Source organism: Eubalaena glacialis, chromosome 11 (assembly GCF_028564815.1).
Source record: "Eubalaena glacialis isolate mEubGla1 chromosome 11, mEubGla1.1.hap2.+ XY, whole genome shotgun sequence".
In the NCBI taxonomy this organism is placed as follows: domain Eukaryota; kingdom Metazoa; phylum Chordata; class Mammalia; order Artiodactyla; family Balaenidae; genus Eubalaena; species Eubalaena glacialis.
The window spans coordinates 26116523-26140331 of record NC_083726.1 but is presented as its reverse complement, the minus strand read 5'-3'; the positions used below and the strand labels follow the sequence as shown (position 1 = coordinate 26140331).

The 23809-nt window shown below is 40.7% G+C and overlaps 2 protein-coding genes across 11 annotated transcripts in view; one reads left to right on the top strand and one right to left on the bottom strand.

The window, feature by feature from the left end:
* FGD6 (FYVE, RhoGEF and PH domain containing 6) overlaps positions 1-4011 on the bottom strand; it is a 118401-nt gene extending 114390 nt beyond the window's left edge. For both annotated transcript variants that reach the window (XM_061204368.1, XM_061204369.1), the window contains exon 1: positions 3989-4011. In XM_061204368.1, coding sequence (XP_061060351.1) covers positions 3989-4004 — 16 coding nt within the window. In that variant the 5' untranslated portion in view covers positions 4005-4011. The remainder of the gene's footprint in view (positions 1-3988) is intronic.
* Positions 4012-4547: 536 nt separating this feature from the next.
* Positions 4548-23809, top strand: part of VEZT (vezatin, adherens junctions transmembrane protein) — a 108150-nt gene continuing 88888 nt past the window's right edge. For all 9 annotated transcript variants that reach the window (XM_061206492.1, XM_061206489.1, XM_061206487.1 and 6 more), the window contains exon 1: positions 4548-4657. In XM_061206492.1, coding sequence (XP_061062475.1) covers positions 4559-4657 — 99 coding nt within the window. In that variant the 5' untranslated portion in view covers positions 4548-4558. The remainder of the gene's footprint in view (positions 4658-23809) is intronic.

Here is a 23809-nt window from a genome sequence, read left to right as displayed (position 1 = left end):
CCTATAAAGTCTTAAGAGAAAGTATGAATGCCCTAGGCCTCTTACCTCCCATCTTACTCAAGATAAGGAAAACAGACAGACCATCACATTGATTTCATTTCTGTAAGCATTCTGAAAACATCCTACCTCTGGGCATTTTGAAGGAATTAAAAAAAAAAAAAAGAAATCAGTTCTGTAACATGGAAAGAGTTCTGGAGATGGGCTGCACAGCAGTATGAATATACTTAACGCTACTGAACTGTACACTTAAAAATAGTATAGATGGTAAATTTATGTTAGGTGTATTTTACCACAACTAAAAAAAACAAACAAAAAAAACCCCTGTCTCATTAATCTTTTACTTTCTAAATCTTAGAGCCTTTTCAGAAGCTTCAGGGTCATTTACCCAACCAATTTTTGCTATTTTAGTTCAATCATTTTTCATAAATCTCTATTCTTAGTGTCCTAGAAATTCAATTAACTATATGAATTATGGTCGATTACCAACAGATATAGCGCAGCATTATGTACCTAACTGCCTCAACACATACTCACTGAATTAAATAAAGAGGCCAATAACATAACTGGGTGTGCCTCTGTGGAGAATTGGTTGCCTCAGTTTCCTTACTTGCAAATGAGGGAGCTGAACAGCTCTCTAAAGCCTAAATGATTCTGAGATGATAACTTCAGGAGATATCTGCTTCAGGAGAACCCTTAGATTCTCTAGCCGCTTTGTCCTGTGTGATTTTTCTTTGGTGTACCTCCCTCTGTCTTCACCACTAGAAGGCAAGCTCCAGGGGGGCAGGTACTTTGTCTCTTTGCTGTATCCCCAATGCTAAACATAGGGCCTGGGAACAGTCAGAGCTGCCACATAGGCATAGTCTTTACTATGTCTCAATAACAAGATATTTCTTTAAAAAGAAATCAATATCCACTTAAATGTAGAATATTTTGAAAAGTTAGCAGGAATCAACTTCAATAGGATTACTGAATAAGTTCTTTTTTTTAATTTATTTAATTAATTAATTTATTTATGGCTGCACTGGGTCTTTGTTGCTGCGCACAGGTTTTCTCTAGTTGCGGCGAGTGGAGGTTACTCTTCTTAGTGGTGCGCGGGCTTCTCATTGCGGTGACTTCTCTTGTTGTGGAGCACGGGCTCTAGGCGCACGGGCTTCAGTAGTTGTGGTGAATGCGGGCTCAGTAGTTGTGGCTTGTGGGCTCTAGAGCGCAGGCTCAGTAGCTGTGGCGCACAGGCTGAGTTGCTCCACAGCATGTGGGATCTTCCCGGACCAGGGCTTGAACCAGCGTCCCCTGCATTGGCAGGTGGATTCTCAACCACTGCGCCACCAGGGAAGTCCCTAAGTTCTTAATTATTAGTAGGAACAAGTGTTCAACTAAGTCACTAGAATAGCAATATTTGAAGTCCTTCATTATTATTATTTTTTTAATTTTAAAATTATTTATTTTTTAGTGGCTCTATTTTGAAAGAAACACAGCTCAAAAACTAACGAGCCTTTATATTATGGTCTGCTCCAATGTCAAACTCTTGAAATAAGTGCACGATGTTTGGAAATGGATCCAGCACCTTTGGATCTTAATACTGTATCAACAGTCAGACCCAAAGCTTTTTAGAGCATAGCAGCAAATCTTTTATTTACACAGCTGTTTGGCTCCAGGGAAAATAAGGTAAGAAAGTAAAGCACTAGGTACCATTTTACTAACAATTACAAACACACTCATCGTCTGCTACACACAGATGGTGGCGGTCCACATGCAACACTTTCTTAGCTATTGGACCAGCCAAAAAGCAGAGCACAGCACATATACACCGAGACCTGTACATGTTCAAAAATATATGAAATATATTTCTATAATTATCTCTCCTTTTTTCATATACTGATTAGAATAATTCTAAAATCTCTATTGTGGGCCTACTCTTTCACAGACACAGAAAAACAAAGCAAGCTCTTCTTCAGGATACATATAACTTAGATGTTCTACATTTTTCTTATTGCCTTAAATTAAGCCAACCATCCCAAATACCACAGATTAGATTCAGTGTAAACAAACATCCCCTCCCCCAACTGCAAATAACATTCCTAAAGTTTTAATGAATTCTGAATACTGTTCCAAAGAGCATCATAAACAGCTTGTAAGAATGATGAACACATAATTTTATAAGAATAGGATGCAAATAAAACCCCAGTTCTTTTCCATATTCTCCATTTAGACATGAGAAAAAATAATAAATCTTAACAGATGGGCGAATAAAAAAGTAGTTAATGCTTCTCAGCAAGCCATGCTAAAAACCAACTAACTCAGCTAAACACAGGAAGTGTCCCTCTTTTAAAACACCACAAAAATGTCTGTGGACTTAATTATAAAGTTGATAAAATATAAAAATAGTTTGCATTATTCGAGGGTCATTCAAATGAAAGAATAATAAAATTCCAGACTGAGACCTAGATCCGGTTTACATATCTAAATGTAGAATTAAATGCTTCTGTATAGGTTCATTATAAACTGTTAGGACTGGAACTGAAAACTGATACATATAAGGTATGAATTTTAAATGTGTTTGACACTGGAGGGGAGAGTTAAAATTGGCTGGAAGGATTTTAAAATCTCCAACCACTTTAAATTGAAATTAAATTAGACTTGTTCCTTAATAAAACTTAAAGTGAGGCACAGAAATTTAGGATGAAAATAATTCACCTCAAGTAAGTAGAAAGCCTCCCTTTGGTAAGGAAAAGAGAGTTTATAAATAACATAATTCCCAGTACACGATGACATATCTCCTGTACACACATACAGCATCAAAAAGGAAAGATCCACATCTTCCTCAGGAATACTACTATGGGAACACTTCACCCCTTGCTTTCTTATTCCTATTGGCTAAACTTCTTGCCTCATTAGTTGTAATCTGATTACACCTAGCCGTACAACCTCCAATATATCTAGGCTTTAGAAAGAATACAAACCAGAATATGTAGAGTGCTGTTTGACAGTTGCAAGATGCAGGAATTTAAAATAAATGCCAAGAAAAGCTAAGAAAATTTAATCTGATACTTACATGCTGGTTCTAGAAGTAACTGTGGTGAAGCTTTACACTATTTTACTATAAAATGTCTAATGAAAGTTTATTTATTACAACGTGGGCAAAAATGTTCCTTAATACTGAATACATTATTAAGTTCTGGCTTAAAAATTAACCTATGTTCTTATAAGTGAATTTAACACCACTTCAGTAATTATTTTGGAAAATAGGAACTGTTCCTTCAGAATGTTTAGAAATACAACGTCCAGAATTCTTCAAAGTCTACACAAAGGTAATACAACAGGCTTTGCCATTTGGATAAAGGGAAACGACGACAGGATGCAGACAGAAAATAAGGCTTTGTCTACACTAACCAGGTAGAAATAGGGGGAAAAATCCATAAAAAATTGGATGAAGATGAACCAAAACCTTGGCATCGGCAATTCTACTCCTCTGCTCCTCAGGTAACCAGGGGAAAACCACCGAAACAGGAGTAAAAATGTCTAAACCTCTTTACTTAGTAAGGGTCAGGGTTTCCAGTCGACATTAGGGGTTAAAGCCACTCAGCCTAGTCGCCGAGTTAAACACTCCGGGAACACTGCCCTTTCCTAGAATAACTGATTTCTTAACATGGGAATCTAAACTATTTTCATACGCAAAGGCAAAGTCGCTCAAATTTTAAGAGAGAAGAGTAAACGCCCTCTTTACATTTCCCGTTTCACCTGGCGCTAATAGACCCCAACACGGTCTTCTTTTAAAAGGAGGTCCCAAGAGACACCCGATTTCCAAAGAGCCCCTCTTGGCATGAAGGGACGAAAAAATCCGGCAGCAGACACCGTCTCCTCCGCACAGTCCTGAGGAAAGGTAGAGAGAATATCGCTAACCCATCCCTGAGGACAAAGTTGCTCCGAGGCCAAGACCTGCAGCGCTCGCTACAAACTTTCCAGCGGCAGCGCGAGCGCCGTCACTTACCGGCGGCAGAAGTCATGATTCCCCCGTGTAGCTCGCTTCCCCGCTCGCCCCCCTCAATCCCCGCTCCCCTTACAGTCCATTGTTTCAAGAGTTTGGGCAGAAGAGAAAAGCCCCGGCAGAGCCCACATTCCGTCCCGCGGCCCCGAGACGCAACCCCAGCGCCGCACAAAGGACGCGGCCGGCTCCGGGGACCCGGCGGCGCTCCCGGGCGCGAGCCGCCGGCGACGGGCAGGCGGGCACGAGCGCCGCCCAGCCGAGCTCCCGGCAGACGGCCACGCGCGCACACGAGCAGCGCTCACCGCGGCTTCGCCGGCGCGCGCCCTTCTCCAGCTCCAAAAAAAAATCGGAGCTCCAGGCGCCCCCTGCTAGTCGCGGCCGTAAAAGGCGGACAAAAGCCCCAGCCTCCTCCAATCAGAGGGCCCGAGTTTCAGCCCGTTCCCGCCCCTCCCGCCCACACGTTCAAGCTCAGCGCCAATGAGCGGGCCTGAAAAAGGGGCGTGAGCTGCGAGGCATGCTGGGAATTGTAGTTTTCTGGACTCACGGGACCTGCAGAAGCAGACGCCTGGGTGCATGCAGCCGGTTCTCCCGCCTTCATTTCCCATCGTGCTGAGGCGGGTGGCATGGCGGAGAAGGATGACACCGGATTTTGACGAAGAGGTGGTATTTGAGGTAAGGGGAAAATGGCGGTGCGTGTGAGTTGCCTTTGTTTGAGAAGGACGAGTGAGAAGGCGAGGAGGCCGGGCGAGAGGCCGATCCCGGGGAGAGGAATCGGGTGACGCTCCTGCCGGCCTCGGTCACCGAATCTCGGCAATTTCCGGGCCTAATGTTGGACGCAGCCTGACAGGTGTAGCCTGAGGCGCTCTCGCCGCGCCTGGCCTCTGCCTCGGGCCCTCCCAGAATTCCCAGCCAGGCCGGTGGACTAGAGCCCTGCTTGTTCCTACTCACCCGTACGATTTAGCCTCCCCCTTTTTCGTCCTCGATTTGTTCGGGTCAGTATCCAGAAATGCCCTAGGTCACAGTTCGCGGTCGAGGCGTGGCCCTCGGAATGGAGGCAGCAGGTGCTAGTTTTTGTTTTTGTTTTTGTTTTTTTATACCGTGGTTTAAGATCTGTGTGTGGGACCTACTGTGGGTGATTTGGGCCGCGGTATCTCAGCATCTAATTCTTTTGTCCTTTGCTCTTGCGCTAGGTGTAGCTAGTTCTTCTGATTCGAGGCTCGGGTGTGAGTGCTTTTGTGTGAGACTATTTTAAGACGTTCTCTGCCATCTTGAATGAAAACAAAAACAAAAAAACAGTCTAGTGTTTTTGTTGCCATTTGTCTATCCGACACAGGTGAAAAGTCACACCCCTGTATAAGGCATGTATGTATACTTTACTAAAATCCATTCATCCGACAAGATTTTTAAGAAATTTAAGAAAAGAAACGGCTCATTCCATACCATCAGAGAGCTACGCAATAAATAGTACAGAATGGTAAATGTTGAAATATATACAAACTGTCATTGGAGGATTGATTTGGAAACCGCCGTCTGTTCTTGTGGCCTCGGAGACACTACACCCAGTAAATGGATATTGGAGGTGGATCTTGAACTGTGAATATGTTTAGAGAGATGGAAGGGAGAAAATGCATTATAAGGAAAGAGAACAGAGTATGCCAAGGTTGGGAGGTGTGAAAGTACCTGGTGTAGATTTTTCAGGGACTTGAGTGTGGAGTGACGCTATATAAAGTGGTTTGATGGGGCTGGAATGTAGAAGTAGTGGAAGATAGGGCTCTTTTACCAAAAGGAAGTGCCTGGATTTGAGGAGGTCAGTAAGGAAGGCAAGCGCCTGAGTTCTGGAAAAGAGAGAAGAAATAATTGAATAATGGCTTGGACAGATACTTCTAAGGTAAAATCGAGGAAACAGTTACAAGATTGAATGTGGGAGATGAAGAAGAGACAAAAATCTATGTTGCTTAGATTGCTAGAGAGAGGGAACTGGGTGGATACTTTTTTACCCTATTCTTAGATATCTGAGTATAATAGTAATACATGCTCAAAGAACATTTCATTGTAGAAAACAAGCCACAAAATTAAAATCACTCATTTTCCTACCACTCACAGATGGCCATTAACATCATAGTATGTGTTCTTACAGACTTTTTTTCTACTCAAATGTATGTTTGATATTTTTTAAACACAAAAAATATACCACATAGAGTTTTATATGTATTTTTCAGTGAGTCTTTTCCTATTCATTACTCTTTGAAAACAATAACATAATATCCAATCATGTATGTGTATCATAATATAACTATTTTCCCATTCTTGGATAGTTATATTGTTCCAAAATACAATTGTAATCAGCACTGACATAAGTCCATCTTTTACTGCATCTCTGATTTTTCCTTAGAGTAATTTCTAGAAGGAAAACTAGTGGGTCAAAGGATATGAACATTTTTTAAGACTTATGCAGAAAGGTTATACCTATTCAAGTTTCCATTAGGAGTATTTTCACCAAATCCTCAGCAACAACCTTATTAGTTTCCTTTAATCTTTGTTAATTTTATAGGAAAAATAGCATTCTGTTGTTCTAATTTACATTTTGTGCATTTACTGGAAACATTTTTATTTCTTTCTTGAGCATTTTTTTGTATTTTTTGCTCATTTTACTATTGGATGTAGCTTCTTATGACTTGCATACGTTTTACTTTTCTTTGTTTTTTTTTTGTTTGTTTTTTTTTTTATGTGAACCCGGTGTAAAGTCTTTATTGAATTTGTTGCAATATTGCTTCTGTTTTCTGTTTTGGTTTTCTGGCTGTGAGGCATGTGGGATCTTAGCTCCCTGACCAGGGATCGAACCTGCACCCCCTGCATTGGAAGGTGAAGTCTCAACCACTGGACTGCCAGGGAAGTCCCTTGCATACGTTTTTTCATATGTTACTTAACCTTACCATACTTGTAGAAATTTTTTTTAGTTTGTAGTTTAATTTATTTGCTTTTTGTCACATCCGTTAATTTTTATTGCAGCATGATATTCATAAGAAAAGTGCACAAATCATAAATGTGCAGATTGATGAATTTTCACATGTTGAATACATCCATGTAACCAGTACCCATGTTAAGAAACTGGACGTCAACCAGCACACCAGAAACTCCCTCTTACTCCCTTTCAGTCACTCTCCCCACCCCAAAGATAACCACAATTCAGACTTGTAATAACTAACTTAGATTCCTTTTGTCTATTTTTATAGTTTACACACTGGGCAATTCCATTTGTATATGCTCTTTTTGCTCTGACTTTTTGCTCTCTGGTTTTGTTTGTTAGATTCATCCATATGGTCATGTGAGCATTTTTTATTTCTCTGTAGTATTCCATGTGAATGCATGACCATTTTTAAATCCACTCTACTATTAATGGTCTTCGGGTGATTTCCAGTTTGAGACTATTATGAATAGTGCTAGTGTGAACCTTTTAGTATATATGTCTTATTGAACATATTTCTGTTGAGTATATACTTAGACGTGGAATTGCTAAGTCATAGGAAATATATACATTCACCTGTGTAGATATTGCCAAACATTATTCCAAAGTGGTTGTACCAATTTATATTCCTACCAGCAGTACAAGAGAGGTCCAGTTGCTCTACAGCCTCACCAATACTTGCTAATTTCAGTTTCTCTTTTTACCATTCTGGTAGGTGTGTACGGGTATCTCCTCTTGGCTTTAATTTGCATTTCCCTGATAAGGAAAGAGGGAGTCTTTTTATATGTTTAAAGACCACTTGTGTATCCACTTTAGTGAAGCCAATTCAAGTTTGTTGCATATTTTCCTTTTGGATTATCTCTTCTTGTTACTGATTTGAAGGAGTTCTTTACATATACTGGATATAAGTCCTTTGTTGGATCTGTGTACCTCAAATATCTCAGGAGGTGTGTGGCACTCTCTTAATAGTGTCTTTCAATGAACAGAAGCTCTTAACTTTATCATAATCCAAGTAAACCTTTTTCTTTTATGGTTAGTGCCTTTAAAGAAATATTTGCCTGCTCTAAGGTGACAAAGATTATTTTCTCTAAAAGCTTTATTTTACCTTTTGCTTCTAGATCTGCTATCCATCTGGAACTGATTTTTGTATGGTATCAAGTAAAGGTCAATATGTTTTTTTCCCACGGATGTCTAGTTAACCTGGCATTTTTTCTTTTTTTTTTTTTTAAGAAAGAACTTCCATCTTCAGGAAACAACTTTATTTATTTATTTATAAATTTATTTATTTATTCATTTTATTTTTGGCTGTGTTGGGTCTTCGTTGCTGCGCGCCAGCTTTCTGTAGTTGCGGCGAGCGGGGGCTACTCTTCGTTGCGGTGCACGGGCTTCTCATTGTGGTGGCTTCTCTTGTTGTGGAGCACGGGCTCTGGGCGCACGGGCTTCAGTAGCTGTGGCACGTGGGCTCAGTAGTTGTGGCTCGCAGGCTCTAGAGCGCAGGCTCAGTAGTTGTGGTGCACGGGCTTAGTTGCTCCGAGGCATGTGGGATCTTCCCAGACCAGGGCTTGAACCCGTGTCCCCTGCATTGGCAGGCAGATTCTTAACCACTGTGCCACCAGGGAAGTCCTAACCTGGCATTTTCTGAACAGACCATCCTTTCCTCGCTGAACTACAATGTTGCCTTTGTCATAAATCAGGATACCTTGTATGTGTGGCCTTGTTTTTGGGTATTCTCTTTTCCATTGGTTAATTTGATCATTCTTGTGCCTATACCACATTGTTTTAATTACTGTAACTTTATAATACATATTAGTGTCTGACAGAATAAAACCATCCAGCTTTATTTTCCTTCAAGATTGCTTTGGCTGTTTTTAGCCCTTTGTATTTCTGAATGAATTTTAGAATCAGCCTGTCATTTTCACTTTAGAAAAAGGAACCTACCAAGATTTGATTGGAATTGCTTTGAATCTATGGATTAATTTGGAGAGACCTGACATCTTTACAGTATTGAATCTTCCAATAGCATTTTTATTGCTTGCCTCATAAATGAGTCAAGCAGCTTCCCATTACTTTCTGTGCTCTAGGACTGATTTTACAAACTGGGAATACAGGGGAGGAAGAACAATTTTCCCTCTACCCTTCGAGTTCTTGGCTGAGACCCCTGTCATAAAAGATAGATTAACAAGAGAAAAACAAAAGTTTATTAACATTGTTAGGAAACAAAATTCAACTGGCATAAATTTAAAAGATCTTACTGGCTTTCTTCAACGATTCATGAATTAGGCAGCATCCCATCCAGCAGACGGAAAGGATCTTCTTCCCAGGATCTGTAAAAAATGAAAGACTTTTGTAGGCAGAAGGGAGTGGGACAAGGAAGTTAGGCTAGCAGAGAGTGGATTGGTCAATCCCAATCTCCCAATTCATCCCACCACCACCACCCACCCCTGCCACTTTGCCCCCTTGGTGTCCATACATTTGTTCTCTGCATCTGTGTCTCTGTTTCTGCCTTGCAAACCAGTTCATCTGTACCATTTTTCTAGGTTCCACATATATGCGTTAATATACGATATTTTTCTCTTTCTGACTTACTTCACTCTGTATGGCAGTCTCTAGATTCATCCACGTCTCTACAAATGACCCAATTTCGTTCCTTTTTATGGCTGGGATTGACATATATACACTAATATGTGTAAAATAGATAACTAGTAAGAACCTGCTGTATAAAAAAATAAATTAAAAAAAAGGAGTGGATTGGTTGTGTCGAGGTCATGTTCTTTTAGGAGATGGCACGGGTCTGTCAGGCAGATTACCTCACTAGTGTTGATTGGGTAGTTCCTGACTGACTGGCTTAAGATTCTGTTTCTGTTACCAAACGCAAGTTCCTGTGACTGACGCACAGTAAGGCCAAACAAACCGAAAAGTCGAAGTTTGGAGCAGAGAAAGGTTTGTTGCAGGGCCATGCAAGGAGAACAGGTGGCTTGTGCCCAAAAAAACCCCCTAACTCCTTGAAGGGTTTCAGCAAAGCTTTTTTTTTTTTTTTAATTTATATTTGGCTGTGTTGGGTCTTCGTTTCTGCGCGAGGGCTTTCTCTAGTTGGGCGAGCGGGGGCCACTCTTCATTGCGGTGCGTGGGCCTCTCACTGTCACGGCCTCTCTTGTTGCAGAGCACAAGCTCCAGACGCGCAGGCTCAGTAGTTGTGGCTCACGGGCCTAGTTGCTCCGTGGCATGTGGGATCTTCCCAGATCAGGGCTTGAACCCGTGTCCCCTGCATTGGCAGGCAGATTCTCAACCACTGTGCCACCAGGGAAGCCCCAGCAAAGCATTTTTAAAGGTCAGGTGAGGGGAGGGGCATCCCAGGGTATGTGCTGGCATCTCAGTTCATGCACAATTCTCTGATTGGTTGATCTTGAGGTAACAGGGCAGTTAACATTATCAATCCTTAGGTACCAGTAGGTCTGGGGGCTACAGGCTCATGATCATCAAGTAGCTAATTTCTTCCATTTGGTGGCGGTTTTAGCATCTGAAAAGCTCAGGAAATATGCATGAAACACTGTTATCTTGGTACTTCTAAGAGGAGCTACAGCAGAAGATATGGGGGAGGGGCTCTGTCCTGGGAAGGCTCCACAGGTCCTGTTCAGTTACATTTCTTGGAGAGGCCAAAAGTGTAATTAAGTCTTGATTTGGTAAGGTGGATCTTAGTATAAGTGGCTCCATTTGGGGCCTGTTGTCCCGTTTTTAACAACATGTATACTGCATATATACACGGGAGATACTGTTTAAAAAAAAACAAAACAGAGCTAGACAGTAGTTAAAGCAGTTAAAACATATTTCATTCAGGACGTGCAATAGGGGGAAAGAGACCTCAGTATAGAACTGGGTTCTATTGCAAATACAGTATGGATAAATGGGAATTCAATTACTAAGAGGAAACACGGGGTCAAGAGGGGTTTTGGCTAAACCAATATAACAGGATTCTTGCTGAAGACAGGCTAGGGTAGTCAGACATTACCTCTGTTACCTCAGACACCAAGGTTTGCAGCAGAGAGAGTTTATTCACAAAGCAGCCAAGGGAGGAGAACAAGTCTCAAATCCACCCTCCCAAAGGTGGGATGTTTATGGGGTAAAGGAGCAGGGTGGTCTTAGGTGCAAGGAAAGGTGATTGGAGGTAGGGGAAAAGTGAAGTAGTCGGTGTTCTGTGCAGACATATCTTGGTTACATGCTTCTTCCAGGGATGCATGTTAAAAAATGGAGGTGCTTAGCACGATTTGGGGGTGGAGGTTTTGGCCCTCTGACAACAAAAGAGCATTCATCCAACACCTGTGCAGGCCCAGTGTTAGGGGCCGTGGTCCCAACCAGTCTTAGCTTGAACTGAACAAGAGCTGGCTCTAAGTTCCGAAAAAACAACTTAAGTCTCTGTCCCCATTACTATAGCAACCCATACATCAGAGGTGTTATCTGTGGGGTGGTTAAGGAGTCTTGTGGTATATTACCTAGGCCATGTGAAGCTTGGAGGGTATGCAATTAAGGAGAGGGGAAAAAACTAAAGCAAGCTGATCAGTGACGGCAGTTTATAAGCAGAGAGGTTTTAACAAGCTGTTCCCTTATCTGTTGTTCTGTCAGACTAGCTCAAGAATCTCTATTAGTCACCAGCTTCTGTTAACCCTATAGGGCATGATTACACCTAGGGGAATGGTAGAAGATGAGGAACCCAATATTGAGGGTGATCAGTTGTGGCGGATGGGAGACTCTTGTTAAACTGACATAACCAGGGTTCTTGTTAAAACTAGATTTTGCAAGGAAGTGCACAGGTCGGCCTAGGAGAAGTTTCGGGAGCCTGACTAAAGTTTGATTAAGGAAAGAATCTTTGTCAATACCCAGGGGAAAATTCTAACACTCGAAGATGGCTTAGAATTCAGGCTCAGATACCATCTATATGGGGGGAGGGGGTGTAGACCTCTTAGGGAAGAGTAAATGTTTACTTAGGAAAGATCAATGGACCCTTAGAAGAGCAGATGGGAGATATGACAAAATTTGTCTGGGTGTAGCCTCCTCTCCTGTGATGAGTCAGTCTTCCCCAGTTGATGAAACTCCCAGGGAGGGGATTTATGATAATTGAGTTCCTTTTGGAAGATCTGTCTTTAGGCAGAATAAGGGGGGGAGTTCAGAGAAAGTTTTCTCCTTCATTTGCTGTTTTTTCAAGTGCCTACAGCCTAAAATAATCAATATGCCCAATGACATAATTTTGGGGTGGCATATTCTGCTACCTTTCAAGAATGATCTATTCCTTGAAGGCATAGCTAAAATTGGCCCTTAAACTGTCTAGGCCAGCAGTCCCCAACCTTTTTGGCACCAGGGACCGGTTTCGTGGAAGACAGTTTTTCCACAGACCGGGTGGCAGGGGAGGGTGGGGGGAGTGGGGGTGGGGTGGGGAATTAAGGGGGGGGGATGGTGCGGGTGGTAACGCTAGTGATGGGGAGCGGCAGATGAAGCCTCTCTCACTCGCCTGCTGTGCGGCCCGGCTCCTAACAGGCCACGGACAGGTACTGGTCTGCGGCCCCGGGGGTTGGGGACCCCTGGTCTAGGCCTTTGCTGGGGGTGTGGGGAATGGATGATGTCTATTGGTTCCTTTTTTTTTATGGTTGTTGCTTAGTTCCAGTTTTCTATTTTGGGGGATATTTTGATAGTCTTTTTTTATTCTGAAAGGGAGTGTAATACAGTTGTCAAAGGAACAGACTCTGGAGTTGGACAGCATAGGAAATCCTAGCTCCAGTACATAATAGTTAATGCGATTTTGAGCAGTTTACTTAACTTCTCTATGTGTCAGTTTTCTCAATATTAAGTAGAAATGACAGTATCAATCTCATAGAGCAGTTGTGAGTATTAAATGACTTAATGTAAGTGACCTGATTAGGTCTTATTACTTATGTTATTCATGCCCTCTCTTTTTATGTTGCATAGATTTGCTGCAGTATTGACTTACCAGATATATTTTTCAAAGAATCAGTTATTGGTTTTGTTTGATGGACCCAATTGAATTTGCTAGTGTTTTTTTCTTTTTTTAATTTTTAACTTTTATCTATTTTCTTTCTTTTACTTTGTGTTTATTTTGCTGTTTTTTTTTTTTTTTCTCTAGCTTCTTGAGTTAAAGACTTAAGTACTAAAAATAATTTGTAAGGTTATAAATTTCCCTATGAGTGCTGCATTGGCTGTATTTCATGAGTTTTGAAATGTGGTTTGTCTCACGATTTTGTAATTTCCTTTGTGATTTGTTCTTAGTAGGTGATTTAATAGGTGTATGGGCAAGGGATTGATGTTATTGTTAGTGATGATTTTTCTTCATGTGCTCCTCCAGACCCGTAGTTCTACCCTGACCATTATGGAATGCATCACCTGTATTTCCTTGTCCTATGGATTCCATTTAGGTTCAACCAATGAGAAAGATCTCTTAAATCAGAGGTATCTTAATTTGTTCAGGCTGCTATAACAAAATGCCATAGGCTGGGTGGCTTATAAACAACAAAAATTTAGTTCTCACAGTTCTGGAGGCTGGGAAACCTAAGATTCAGGGTGCCAGCATGGTTTTCTGATGAGAACCCACTTCCTGGTTCATAAATGACTGTCTTTTCCCTGTGTCTTCGTATGGTAGAGGGGGTGAGGGAACTCTGTGGGATCTCTTTTATAAGGGTCTGGGATCTCTTTTATAAGGGTACTGATTCTATTCTTGAGGGGTCCAACCACATGACCTAAGCACCTCTCAAAGGCCTCAGATCCAAATACTGATACATTGGGAATTAAGTTTCAACATATGAATTTTGGGAGGACGCAAACATATAGCAAGAGGGTAGAAGAGAGAGCACTGGAGAGATATTTATATTCCTAGTTCCCTCCCAGCAGGGCTACCATTTGGTAATGATTGTGTTCCTGTACCTAAAGCTGCAAGTCTTCTTGGGGGACTCCTTTAACTTCATCTCTTACAGGGCTTCAGTGACACTGCTTCTTTCCTTTGGCCTTTAGGCCTGTGGAAGATAATAACTTCCTGCTGTTGCTAGTCCCTGGGTGCTTCACTATCCCCTATTGGTTGCCTCAACCCTTCTTACGGCTTGGTAAATAAATGGTCATTTCATTAAACTCTTTCCAGTTATCCCTTTTGAGTGTGCCATCTGTTTCTTGTAAAGTCTTCCTTCAAGAAGACTTCCTTGGTTAACTTATTTTGTAGCCCCTGTTCTATTCTCTAGGATTAACTCTTATCCGTTGTCATCCACGACCTTTGCTTTTGCCCTCTGAGAACTTATTCTTCATCTCTTAGCACTCCATTGCCTCATATGAGATGGGTTTTAAAGTATACCTTTCTTGGGGAATGCATACCTTTCACAGCCTGATTCCTGCTGGTGTAAGTTGTGGACCGAAGAGTTGCTTTAAAGGTTGAATATGAGTTTTTGCAGGGTATTGGTTTCTTTAGCAGTATAGTTCCCTGAAATGTAGTAGATTTCCAGTCTGTTTGCTTCTAGGCAGTTTCATACACAAGTAACCACAGTTAAAGAGCTCATTTAGACCAAGCTCTTAAATCCGAAGTCTGTACATTATATACTGGTTCTGTTTTGGACTTTTTCAACTTCGTGGCATCATCTGCAATGAGAGGCTTGGATGGAAAGGTATCACCCTTAATTAGATATTAGCAGCTGGACTGGTTCCCATTATTTTGAGGGAGGGTCTTCGGAAAGGCTTCAGGCCGCCATCTTATTTCCTGCCTTTTGGCTTTTCCAGCCATGAGAACACTGCTCTGCCCCTCCCCCCATTACTGTTTTCAGTCAGCTGGAATCTCAGGCCACAGGCAGAGACAGCCTTCTTTTGCAGAGCTGAAAGTTTGTTGGGCACATGGTTTGTCTTTCAAGGTACAAATATTACAGTGGCAGTAGTTTTATAAAATGTTTTGCCATTTGGCTGGAATGGGTCATTAGCTTTTTAACCTGCATTATGTTTCCTTGCCATCTACCATTTGACTGCTACTAAACCTGTGCAGTGTATTTCAGGTTAACCATCCACTGTCTCGTCCACAACTGCCTCTGCCTTACTGGTAAGCTGGAGAATACATATTGGAATACTGCTTTAGAAACATTTTGCATCCACAGCTTTGTTCAGGAGCAAAAAAAAAAAAAAAAAAAAGGCAGCAAGAAGTGGATCTCTGCTTCCTTGCTTCCTTCCAAATTGGGAACCCTCATTTATATCTAGAACCCTAGCTGCAAGATAATTTGGAAAATACCACATTTAGCTTTTCCATCCCTTTAATACAGGAGTCACACTAGGAAGGAATGTAGTATAGAGGCTGAACAAACCAGACTACCATATCCATCATAGGACCTAACCTCCCTTCTCCTAAAAAAATTTAACTGGGATATTTTTATTTTTTAATTTCTTTAAACATCTATATTGGAGTATAATTGCTTTACAATGTTGTGTTAGTTTCTGCTGTATAACAAAGTGAATCAGCTGTATGCATACATATATCCCTTTATCCCCTCCCTCTTGCGTCTTCCTCCCACCCTCCCTATCCCACTCCTCTAGGTGGTCACAAAACACCGAGCTGATCTCCCTGTGCTATGCAGCTGCTTCCCACTAGCTAACTGTTTTACATTTGGTAGTGTGTATATGTCAGTGCTACTCTTCACTTCATCCCAGCTTCCCCTTCCCCCTCCCCGTGTCCTCAAGTCCATTCTCTACATCTGCATCTTTATTCCTATCCTGCCCCCAAGTTCATGAACCATTTTTTTTTTTAGATTCCGTATATATGTGTTAGCATACGGTATTTGTTTTTCTCTTTCTGACTTACTTCACTCTGTATGACAGACTCTAGGTCCATCCACCTCACTACAAATAACTCAATTTTATTTCTTTTTATGGCTGAGTAATATTCCATTGTATATATGTGCCACAGCTTCTTTATCCATTCATCTTTCGATGGACACTTAGATTGCTTCCATGTCCTGGCTATTGTAAATAGAGCTGCAATGAACATTGTGGTACATGACTCTTTTTGAATTATGGTTTTCTCAGGGTATATGCCCAGTAGTGGGATTGCTGGGTCGTATGGTAGTTCTATTTTTAGTTTTTTAAGGAATCTCCATACTGTTCTCCATAGTGGCTGTATCAATTTACATTCCCACCAACAGTGCAAGAGAGTTCCCTTTTCTCCACACCCTCTCCAGCATTTATTGTTTGTAGATTTTTTTGATGATGGCCATTCTGACCTGTGTGAGGTGATACCTCATTGTAGTTCTGATTTGCATTTCTCTAATGATTAGTGATCTTGAGCATCCTTTCATGTGTTTGTTGGCAATCTGTATATCTTCTTTGGAGAAATGTCTATTTAGGTCTTCTGCCCATTTTTGAATTGGGTTGTTTGTTTTTTTTGATATTGAGCTGCATGAGCTGCTTGTATATTTCAGAGATTAATCTTTTGTCAGTTGCTTTGTTTGCAAATATTTTCTCCCATTCTGAGAGTTGTCTTTTCATCTTGTTTATGGTTTCCTTTGCTGTGTAAAAGCTTTTAAGTTTCATTAAGTCCCATTTGTTTATTTTTGTTTATATTTCCATTTCTCTAAGAGGTGGGTCAAAAAGGATCTTGCTGTGATTTATGTCATAGAGTGTTCTGCCTATGTTTTCCTCTAAGAGTTTTATAGTGTCTGGCCTTACATTTAGGTCTTTAATCCATTTTGAGTTTATTATTGTGTATGGTGTTAAGAAGTGTTCTAATTTCATTCTTTTACATGTAGCTGTCCAGTTTTCCCAGCACCACTTATTGAAGAGGCTGTCTTTTCTCCAACCTTTGTATACTCTTGCCTCCTTTATCAAAGGTAAGGTGACCATATGTGCGTGGGTTTATCTCTGGGCTTTCTGTCCTGTTCCATTGATCTCTATTCTGTTTTTGTGCCAGTACCATACTGTCTTGATTACTGTAGCTTTGTAGTGTAGTCTGAAGTCAGGGAGCCTGATTCCTCCAGCTCCGTTTTTCTTTCTCAAGATTGCTTTGGCTCTTCGGGGTCTTTTGTGTTTCCATACAAATTGTGAAATTTTTTGTTCTAGTTCTGTGAAAAATGCCAGTGGTAGTTTGATAGGGATTGCACTGAATCTGTAGGTTGCTTTGGGTAGTGTAGTCATTTTCACAATGTTGATTCTTCCAATCCAAGAACATGGTATATCTCTCCATCTGTTTGTATCATCTTTAATTTCTTTCATCAGGGTCTTATAGTTTTCTGCATACAGGTCTTTTGTCTCCTTAGGTAGGTTTATTCCTAGGTATTTTATTCTTTTTGTTGCAGTGGTAAATGGGATTGTTTCCTTAATTTGTCTTTCAGATTTTTCATCATTAGTATATAAGAATATAAGAGATTTCTGTGCATTAATTTTGTATCCTGCTACTTTACCAAATTAATTGATTAGCTCTGGTAGTTTTCTGGTAGCGTCTTTAGGATTCTCTATGTATAGTATCACATCATCTGCAAACAGTGACAGTTTTACATCTTCTTTTCTGATTTGGATTCCTTTTATTTCTTTTTCTTCTCTGATTGCTGTGGCTGAAATTTCCAAAACTATGTTGAATAATAGTGGTGAGAGTGGGCAACCTTGTCTTGTTCCTGATCTTAGAGGAAATGGTTTCAGTTTTTCACCGTTGAGAGCGATGTTGGCTGTGGGTTTGTCATATATGGCCTTTATTATGTTGAGGTAGGTTCCCTCTTTGCCTACTTTCTGGAGAGTTTTTATCATAAATGGGTGTTGAATTTTGTCGAAGGCTTTTTCTGCATCTATTGAGATGATCATATGGTTTTTATTCTTCAGTTTGTTAATATGGTGTATCACATTGATTGATTTGCATGTGTTGAAGAATCCTTGCATTCCTGGGATAAACTCCACTTGATCATGGTGTGTGATCCTTTTAATGTGCTGTTGGATTCTCTTTGCTAGTATTTTGTTGAGGAGCTTTGCATCTATGTTAATCAGTGATATTGGCCTGTGATTTTCTTTTTTTGTGACATCTTTGTCTGGTTTTGGTATCAAGGTGATGGTGGCCTTGTAGAATGACTTTGGGCATATCCCTCACTCTGCTATACTTTGGAAGAGTTTGAGAAGGATAGGTGTTAGCTCTTCTCTAAATGTTTGATAGAATTCACCTGTGAAGCCATCTGGTCCTGCGCTTTTGTTTGTTGGAAGATTTTTAATCACAGTTTCAATTTCAGTGCTTGTGATTGTTATGTTTATATTTTCTATTTCTTCCTGGTTCAGTCTCGGAAGGTTGTACTTTTCTAAGAATTTGTCCATTTCTTCCAGGTTGTCTATTTTATTGGCATATAGTTGCTTGTAGTAATGTCTCACGATCCTTTGTATTTCTGCAGTGCCAGCTGTTACTTTTCCTTTTTCATTTCTAATTCTGTTGATTTGAGTCTTGTCCCTTTTTTTCTTGATGAATCTGGCTAAGGGTTTATCAATTTTGTTTATCTTCTCAAAGAACCAGGTTTTAGTTTTATTGATCTTTGCTCTTGTTTCCTTCATTTCTTTTTCATTTATTTCTGATCTGATCTTTATGATTTCTTTCCTTCTGCTAACTTTGGGGTTCTTTTGTTCTTCTTTCTCTAATTGCTGTAGGTGTAAGGTTAGGTTGTTTCTTTGAGATGTTTCTTGAGATAGGATTGTATTGCTATAAACTTCCCTCTTAGAAGTGCTTTTGCTGTATCCCATAGGTTTTGGGTCATCGTGTTTCCATTGTCATTTGTTTCTAGGTATTTTTTGATTTCCTCTTTGATTTCTTCAGTGATCTCTTGGTTATTTAGTAGTGTATTGTTTAGCCTCCATGTGTTTGTATTTTTTACAGTTTTTTTTCCTGTAATTGATATCTAGTCTCATAGCACTGTGGTCGGAAAAGATACTTGACATGATTTCAATTTTCTTAAATTTACCAAGGCTTGATTTGTGACCCAAGATATGGTCTGTCCTGGAGACTGTTCCATGAGCACTTGAGAAGAAAGTGTATTCTGTTGTTTTTGGATGGAATGTTCTATAAATATCCATTAAGTCCATCTTGTTTAATGTGTCCTGTAAAGCTTGTGTTTCCTTATTTATCTTCATTTTGGATGATTTGTCCATTGGTGAAAGTGGGGTGTTAAAATCCCCTTCTATTATTGTGTTACTGTCGATTTCCTCTTTTATGGCTGTTAGCATTTGTCTTATGTATTGAAGTGCTCCTATGTTGGGTGCATAAATATTTACAATTGTTATATCTTCTTGGATTGATACCTTGATCATTATGTAGTGTCCTTCTTTGTCTCTTGTATTAGTCTTTATTTTAAAGTCTATTTTGTCTGATATGAGAATTGCTACTCCAGTTTTCTTTTGATTTCCATTTGCATGGAATATCTTTTTCCATCCCCTCACTTTCAGTCTGTATGTGTCCCTAGGTCTTAAGTGGGTCTCTTGTAGACAGCATATGTATGGGTCTTGTTTTTTGTATCCATTCAGCCAGTCTGTGTCTTTTGGTTGGAGCATTTCATCCATTTACATTTAAGGTAATTATTGATAGGTATGTTCCTATTACCATTTTCTTAATTGTTTTGGGTTTGTTTTTGTTGGGCTTTTCCTTTTCTTGTGTTTCCTGCCTAGAGAAGTTCCTTTAGCATTTGTTGTAAAGCTGATTTGGTGGTGCTGAATTCTCTTAACTTTTGATTGTTTGTAAAGGTTTTAATTTCTCCATCGAATCTGAATGAGATCCTTGCTGGGTAGAGTAATCTTGGTTGTAGGTTTTTCCCTTTCATCACTTTAAATATGTCCTGCCAGTCCCTTCTGGCTTGCAGAGTTTCTGCTGAAAGATCTGCTGTTAACCTTATGGGGATTCCCTTGCATGTTATTTGCTGCTTTTCCCTTGCTGCTTTTAATATTTTTTCTTTATATTTAATTATTGATAGTTTGATTAATATGTGTCTCGGTGTGTTTCTCTTTGAGTTTATCCTGTATGGGACTCTCTGCGCTTCCTGGACTTGATTGACTATTTCCTGTCCCATGTTAGGGAAGTTTTCGACTATAATCTCTTCAAATATTTTCTCAGACCCTTTCTTTTTCTTTTCTTCTTCCGGGACCCCTGTAATTCGAATGCTGGTGCGTTTAATGTTGTCCCAGAGGTCTCTGAGACTGTCCTCAATTCTTTTCATTCTTTTTTCTTTATTTTGCTCCCTGGCAGTTATTTCCACCATTGTATCTTCCAGCTCACTTATCCATTCTTTTGCCTCAGTTATTCTGCTATTGATTCCTTCTAGAGTATTTTTAATTTCAGTAATTGTGTTGTTCATCACTGTTTGTTTGCTCTTTAGTTCTTCTAGACCCTTGTTAAATGTTTCTTGTGTTTTCTCAGTTCTGTTTCTGAGATTTTGGATCATCTTCACTATCATTTCTCTGAATTCTTTGTCAGGTAGGTTGCCTATTTCGTCTTCATTTATTTGGCCTTGTAGGTTTTTACCTTGTTTTTTCGTCTGTAACATATTTTTTTGTCGTTTCTTTCTTTTTTTTTTTTTTGATGGGTGGGGCTGTATTCCTGTCTTACTGGTTGTTTGGCCTGAGGCGTCCAGCACTGGAGTTTTCAGGCAGCTGGATAGAGCCGGGTCTTGGTGCTGAGAGTAGGACCTCCGGGAGGCCTCACTCCAGTTAATATTACCTGGGGTCTGAGGTTCTCTGTTAGTCCAGCGGTTTGGACTCGGAGCTCCCACCACAGGAGCTCGGGCCCAACCCCTGGCCTGGGAACCAAGATCCCGCAAGCTTCATGGCGTAGAAGAAAAGAAATAAAAAAAGAAGGAAACAAAAAAAGGAGTAGTACAATATGAAAGAATAAGAAACAAAATAAAATTAGAAAGATAAAAAATATATTAGGAAAAATAAAAATATAATTGGAACAACAGCAACAAGGTAAAATAAAACCACATCAGAAAAAAGAAAAGTAAGGGGGGGGGGCAGGGAGAAACAAGCCAAAAGGAGAGGACAATAACAAAGTATAAAGAATAAAATAAAATTAGAAAAATAAAAGATTTATTAGGAAAAATAAAAGTATAAATGAATCAACAACAATGAGTCAGCAAGGTAAAATAGAACCCCAATCTAAAAGAGAAAAAAAGAATTAGGAAAAAAAAAAGCCTTGGCTATGGGGGCAGAGTTTAGGCAGGGGCAGGGTTTAGGGTGGGGTGGGACCTAGGCAGGTGGGGGGGGCGACGTTCAAGCGTGGGGCGGAGCCTCTGCTTAGGACCTGCGCGGAAGGAGAGAGACAGCCTTGGAAAGGAGGGCCTCTGGAGTGTGGAGTTCCGGAGTTTGGAGGTAGGGCCCTGGGTGAGGGTGTGTGAGTGGGGTTTAGGCCCAGCACGTTGGAGGGGGTCTCCGAGTGTAGAGATGGGGCCCTGGGTGGGGGTGTAGGGGCAGGGCTTGGGTTCTGTGGGGCAGGAGGGAGGCTCCGAGGGTAGAGCATTAGGCCCAGGAGCCCAACAGGCTCCCCAGTGCCTAAGTGGACAGGGAAAGCGCTGGCCCCATTCCCTTCCGTTCCTTTGTGCCCCTCCCCCACCGTCTCCCCCAGGGTCCCCCCCATTGCCGCTGGACCCCTAACCATGGGTGGGTCCCGCTGGGTGTAAGAACTCCTCCCGTCCCCCAGCCCCCACTCAGGGTCCAGCCTTTACTTTTGCTCCCCCTCCCTCAGGACCTGCACGGCTGGAGGGGGCCTAGGTGGGCAGAGGATCAGGCCCAATCTCAGCAGGTTCCTGGGGGCCCAAGTGGGCAGGGGAAACCTGTCCATGCTCCCTTTTGATCCTCTGTCCTCCCAATGGTCCCCCAACTTACCCCTTCGGGCGTGGGATCCCTTCCCCTTCCCAAGCTGCCCCTCAGCGGCGCCAGTCCCCTCCCACCTCCACTTCTTCTCTCCCTTCACTCCCCCCACGCCCCACACCCTATCTGGTTGCTGATGGTTCCTCCCGTCCCCTTAGGTGTCCGTGGTCCCCTACCGGTGCCTGGTAGGTCCCCTAGTTGTGTGGAGACATGAATTCCACGTCTTCCTAATCCGCCATCTTGACTCCACCTGCAACTGGGATGTTTTTAGTATACTTGGTGTAATACTGTTACTTTAATGATTTTCAGAATCAGAAATCAGACTCATTTACGTCTTAAAACTAACTCAGAGAGTCATGTGCTGTGTTAAAATTTTAATTTTAAATCAAGCAAAGTTTTGGAAACTATTCTAATCACATCCTTTCCCTATTTAAAACCTTTTTGAAATCACTTGGTTTAATACCAATTTCCTTGATTATTAGTCAATTTTACTATCTTCTAATCTTGGTCTTTTGTATTCTCCCTCCAGAAGTCACCTTTGAGTCCTCCTAGTCTGGGAGGACTGGGGATGGTCTGAAAGATGCTGTAGTAGATGAATTAAAGAAAAGGAAGGAAGAGTGAGGTTCCCAGGCCCAACTTCTGGTCCTCTGGTCCTTGCCCTAGAATCTGACCACTTTCATTTCTTCAAGGCTAGATTCCGTATATATCTTCAAAGTTAGTTCCTTTATCTTGGAGCCTGACTACCCACCGGAGGCTGAAGTGGGAAGGACAACATAACCTCACACTCAGGCTGAGCAGCAACAGGACAAAGTTTAGAAAATGATGGACTCCATATCTAACGTGGGTATTAAGCAAGATAAATACTAAGATACCAATGTTGTCATTTTGCTCTGTTATTGTAATCTCTAATTAAGATGTTTTGAGAGTAAAAATTCTCTAGTCACCTAAGGAGACTAGTTCTGATATTGCTCATTCATAGCTGTTGGATTTTTTCATTATAGATTAATTGCAGAAATTTTGAGTCATTTATCCTATCTTGAATCCTTCTACTCCTAGAGGGAAGAGTACCTGAAAATAAGAACTTCTTATTTAAAGGACTAATATTTCTACCTCTTTGCATTATTTGTAGTGCATCTAAACCATTTTCTGGTAACTTTCTTAGAGGGACAGTGTTGTCCTCAAGGGACCTTTTTACTCTATGAACTCTCCATCCATGGTAACCCTTTTCTGTAGTTGAATTCCTTTTGATATTTGTTGAAATTCATTCTTTTTTCCCTTGTTCATGACTGGGGAAAGTAACTGTTCAGAACTGGGAAAGCCCCTCTTGTCTTGATTTCTTTCCCTCCTTCATCCTTCTCAGTAAATTATTAAATGTTAACCCTTTGTTGGCAGTGTGTTCAGGTTTAGCTTCCCCTGACCCCCAGCACTAAATCAGTCAAATGAATGTGAGGTGGCTCTCACATAATCTCCCACATTTAAAAGAAAGTTAAAAAAAAAATCCTCTCTTGCTTGAAAGATTTTCCTTTCTTTATATTTTTAAAGGTTATTATACATCTCTAAAGAACAGTAAGGCATGTTTTATAAGTAATGTTTGTAGATTCTTTCCTACTTGCGTTATTGATTTCACTAATGGAAGGAAATTGTTTTCGTCTGTGTTTGTATACATTGACAGTATTTGCTATTTTGATAATGGAGCTTGCTGTCTGGAAAAATTATACATATAAAATTGTAGGTATTGTTGTGTCATCTTATTTTTCCTTAAAATGCATTTTCAGTTACCCGTAGTACATAAAGCTTTACAGTTGTATTTTGTAATTTACTTCTGAATAGCAGCTGAGATCAGAAGCATAGCAAAATTCCTGCTTTTATCAGTATCTGTAATAGAAAGGAAATTTATTAATGGAGTTATTAAATCGGAACCTATTGACATACAAGATTGACCATTAAGTCCAAAGCTAGTTTATTACCATATATGCAAGAATAAATTTATTTCACATGAATTGTACAAATTTTTCTTGAGG